Below are 4,545 nucleotides of genomic sequence, written 5' to 3' on the forward strand. Positions count from 1 at the left end.
ATATTTTTATATTTTTATATATTGTTTCGGTATTTTGGTATTCAGGTGTATTATGAAATTTTCAATTCCATACCGTTATCGAACTGAAATCACCGAAAATTAGGTAATTTTTTGATACGATTAGGGGTGGTTCGGTACGTATACCACGTTATTCAACGAATACCGCATACCATATCAAAAAAAATTTGGTACCGAAATTTTTGATACTGATACCGTACCGAAAATTTTGGTATGCCGAAATGTCGGTATACCAAAATTTCGGTATGACATAAATTACCGTTCTTACCGAAAAATTTCAGTATACCAAAATTCGGTACGGTATCGGTATGATATCGTATATATCGACATTTTAAATATTATTTTTAAAAAAATATCGGTATACGCGGTATCATACCGATACCGTGTATATCTATTTTTTTAAATATTTTTTTGGTATACCAAAATACCAAAATTTCGCAAATCCTATACCTATACCGATACCGAAAAATTCAATATATACAGTTTTTTTGGTACTGTATAAACAGTATGACGACATTTCGGTATTTTTCCCAACCCTAGATACGGTAACCTCTTTATACCGAAAATTCAGTATTTTTTCCCGTCCTTATGCATTTGGATTGATGTGTTAAACATAATTAATTTTATCCGAGATTTTAAATCTGATTAGAATACCGGTTAATTTTAAATTCACATTTTATTAATGTGATTCATATTGTAATTGTAATTAAGATTAAAGATGGCTGTTTTTTAAACTATAATAATAATATTTACGATAGATTTAAAATACTCAGTGTCATTAATTCCAAAGTATATATGATCTTAATTTAAAATCGTTCCTCAAATCAAATCTCTTACCTTCAAATCCAATCCTTGGCCGGGGTTGCATTTGATTGATGATCACGATGTTGCATCTCGCCAAATCCAAGTCGAATATTTTGAAATTGGATACTTTAATTACTTAATTAATTAACACAATGCTATATATGGCCGACATATGGTGTAATTTTTAGCCATATTGTTATGGCTTTGGCTGTTTGGCACAAATAAACAAGCCAGAGACAAAAATGGCCTTTTTTTTTTCTTTTTTTTTTTCTTCTCTCGTTGGAGCGTTGGAATTGTACAGAAATTTCTCGTATATCATGTCAACAACGAGACATACATGCATGTCACGCCAAGCTTCAAAAGAAAAATGATTAAAATTACAGAACGAAGTAAATAGTTATGACACTATATATTACTAAACTTTGAGTAAACAAGGAAATGAAAGTCAGAATGAACAAGCTGACTGGCCCAACTGATAGTACCAATTACATATTGAAATTACTACAAGTATATATGAACTTAAAGCCATCATACATAGCTAGTTCTTGCAGTGATCTCAACATTCAGAAGTACAGGAAGAGTAGTGACAAATCAATTAATTAGGTGGATTTCAGCTTGGATCATCTTCCATTAATGGCAGCACTGAATTCTTCAGCCATGGTGAGGTGCAAATAGTAATCTTGGTTCAGTTCTTCGACAAGACTTTCTAAGATACTCGAATCTAAGTATGCTTGAGAAGTCTCATTCGTGGTTCCGGGCTTCTGCAACGTCTCCGCTTGGCCGCAGAAAACATGGTTCATACGTTCATGTCCCAAGTGCGAAATCGGCAAACTCTGCAGGTTGTCTGTGATATCAAACCCCATAGATGGCTGCGTAACCAAGTAGGGGTGATCTGTCTCACGAGGTACCGCGATTCTAGCCATGTCGAATCCGAGATTAGCCATTTGACTTCCGACCATTTCTATCTCCTCTTTTATGCTAGCCACCTGCACCATAACTTCATTAACTACCATTCTATATAGCTAGTGAGTTATGTGAAGAGGAGAAGTTAATGATCAACCTGTTGCTGTAGAGCAAATATATGCGCGACGCAACCGTAGATGGGATCATGCATACGTGCGAGAGCCTCGTAAGATATGGTGATTGCCGCGTCACTGCGACTGTGCACGGGGAGATGCAACAGTAGCTTCGAGACGTTGCTGGCTCCAAAAACCTTGTGGACAGCTGCAAAGTGCGTCGCCGCCTGCTCGTAGCAGAAGTATGGCGCGAAGACGCAGTCGGTGGTGCACCTTCTTCTCAGGAACTTGCAAGCGCCGCACGAGGAGCCGAGTCCCGTCATTTTTGCCTTTATGTTATCTATATTTTGATGTTTTTGGTGATCTTGTATGGTATTTGTCACAAGTCTATGTTTGTGTAAGCATAGGGGAATTAGGATCCTAAGATTTATAATAATTGTGCTAAAAGAGTTGGATGTGCCTTTCAATAGGTTCAAGGGACATTCCTACTTTATTTCAAAAGTAAAATTCTTTTAGGTCTCCTTTGTGGGCAACAATTTCATTCACAAATTGAGTAACCTTTCCTTCTTTGTGGTCTACTAATTAATAGTTCACCTTAGTACACTTATCATTTATCAACTTTCATCCAATAAATGGAATTAAACATATGTCATTATTAAATTTAAATTCAGGACAATAGAAAATATAAGTTCAAATTAAAGATACACTGGAAAAAGCTTTATACCTTTATCTATAATAATATTTCAAGTTATTATGTTAAAATCAAGATCTTCAGGGATGAATTTACATACAATTTTTTTATAATAATTTTTGAAGTAGAATAAATTTTTATTTTTGAAATTTATGATGTTTATAAGAATTTTTTTGGATATTTTATTATAATAACGAGTAATATCGTGATCATATATATTATATGTGCTAGAAAAGGAAAAAGAGGAATGGGGTTTCCCTTACTCTTTTTTTTTTTCTTTTTTTTTTTTTTGCGCAGAATGCATGCCACCAAGCTGTTACTTCATTGAGACTCCGGAACAAGAAATTTGAACAATATGTGGAAGTGGTTCGCAAGTCGCAACTGTAGCATTTACAATCAATAGCGTTTACTGTCTATGAACTTTGTTTTTTTTGGGGGAAATGTTTGCACAAATCATCGTGCAACTTGAATTTTTGTTCATATAAGTTGTCAAAGTTTGATCTTAATATCTCAAGTTGGTTATTCTTTTTGTTTAATTACTTCGGGCTTCTCTTCAAAGCGTTGATGTAATCATGTAACATATGGGTATGGCATGTCAAGTAATAATTTATCCGACATGGATATCATAATATTACTAATGTTCTCAACACACGTCATATTTTGATGAAATTTGACAAAGTATATTAAAAAATATATATAGAAATATCAAACTTTGACGGCTCAAAGAACTGAAAAGCCACACAGATTACCTTACAAGACTAATTTTGCCTTTTTTATGCAACTTTTTAGGTTTTTCGTTAAAAATATTGTTTGGTAATAATAACTAATTTTGTAAGAGAGTTTGGAAATTATAGTGTTAAAAACAAACCCCATAATTTATCCATACTATTTTATAATAGTTGAGTGACTTATAAAAACTGCTTTTGAGGACACCAATTTTTTTTTTTTTTTTGTCCTTTCTTTACTATTTGATTTATCATTTTTTCATTAACCTCCCACTTCTCATTCCACACCCCACTAACCCACTTTTTATCTTAATCCACAAATCCACGTTGAATTTTAAACCACTTACAATTTCTCAACTTTTTTTCCAGCCATCTTGCATTTCTCATCATTTTATCGTTTTATATAATAAATTTTATTCTCATTTTTTAAATTATGATGTCTTCATTTTATTTTAAGCTAATTTTATCTATGTATATTATCAATTTAAAATAACTTATCTGAATTACATTCATTTAAAATAATATAGATTTCCATGTCCAATCAACATTTGAATACGTGGCTCAAAAAATGAGAATAATGCTGATTAGCAAGTAGCCTATATTAATGTTTTTTTGGAATAGGTGCGTAGCCAAAGTACAATAGTGTGCTTGTCTTTTTATTTCTCAATAATGACTACTCATAATGCCTTTTACATATTATTATAGTTATAGATAGTTATAGTTATAATTATAATTATAATTGGCCCTTTTCAGTACTGTTAATATTTCATTCTTCGGTGTACCAATAGGATGTGATGAAAGTGAATTTACTTTTGTGTTTGTTTACCCATTCTACTCAATTAGCTCAACATATATAATGTTTTTTTTTAAAGTTCCATGTTTGTGCTAGATACTTCTCGAATTTGTATCAATTTTTTTTTTGGAAATTTGTATGGGTAAATTCAAGGTCTCCATATATACAATTTACTATTAAATCAAGTAAAAAAGACGTGTCTCATTGTGGAATTAAAATAGACGTTTGAAATGATTTACGAGCAGCAAAACTTTTGTATGAGTACGCTATAAAATTGTGGTATTTCGTGGCTACTTAAAGAGCTAGAGATTTTATGTTATAACTTATAACAAGATCAAAAACAATATTTCCAGACTCCAGTTATTTGCATGAGATATTTGTCTGAACATCTATTAAAAAAATACAAAATGAATTTTTCTCCATGTAACATATATAGAATTACGGGCTGAGATACCGAACCAAAATATCGAGTTTTCGGGATACCGTACCGAAATTTTT

General features: G+C 32.2%; 1 protein-coding gene across 1 annotated transcript; it reads right to left on the bottom strand.

Annotated features, from left to right (window-relative positions):
- Positions 1 to 1,442: 1,442 nt before the first annotated feature.
- Positions 1,443 to 2,161, bottom strand: LOC140860710 (LOB domain-containing protein 33-like). Its single transcript, XM_073263717.1, has 2 exons — positions 1,883 to 2,161; positions 1,443 to 1,808 (listed from the first exon to the last, which is right to left on the bottom strand). Exons 1-2 carry the CDS (start codon positions 2,159 to 2,161, stop codon positions 1,443 to 1,445), a joined length of 645 nt encoding a protein of 214 aa, XP_073119818.1.
- Between the last annotated feature and the right edge of the window lie 2,384 nt (positions 2,162 to 4,545).

Source organism: Henckelia pumila, chromosome 4, assembly GCF_033568475.1.
Source record: "Henckelia pumila isolate YLH828 chromosome 4, ASM3356847v2, whole genome shotgun sequence".
Taxonomy (NCBI): Eukaryota; Viridiplantae; Streptophyta; class Magnoliopsida; order Lamiales; family Gesneriaceae; genus Henckelia; species Henckelia pumila.

What these genes read in the sequence shown, in the direction of transcription:
- LOC140860710 (XM_073263717.1), bottom strand. Translation starts at nt 2,161, where the DNA reads ATGACGGGACTCGGCTCCTCGTGCGGCGCTTGCAAGTTCCTGAGAAGA. An exon ending in TATTTGCTCTACAGCAACAG is followed by an intron (nt 1,809 to 1,882) that starts GTTGATCATTAA and finishes GTTATGGTGCAG; the next exon opens with GTGGCTAGCATAAAAGAGGA.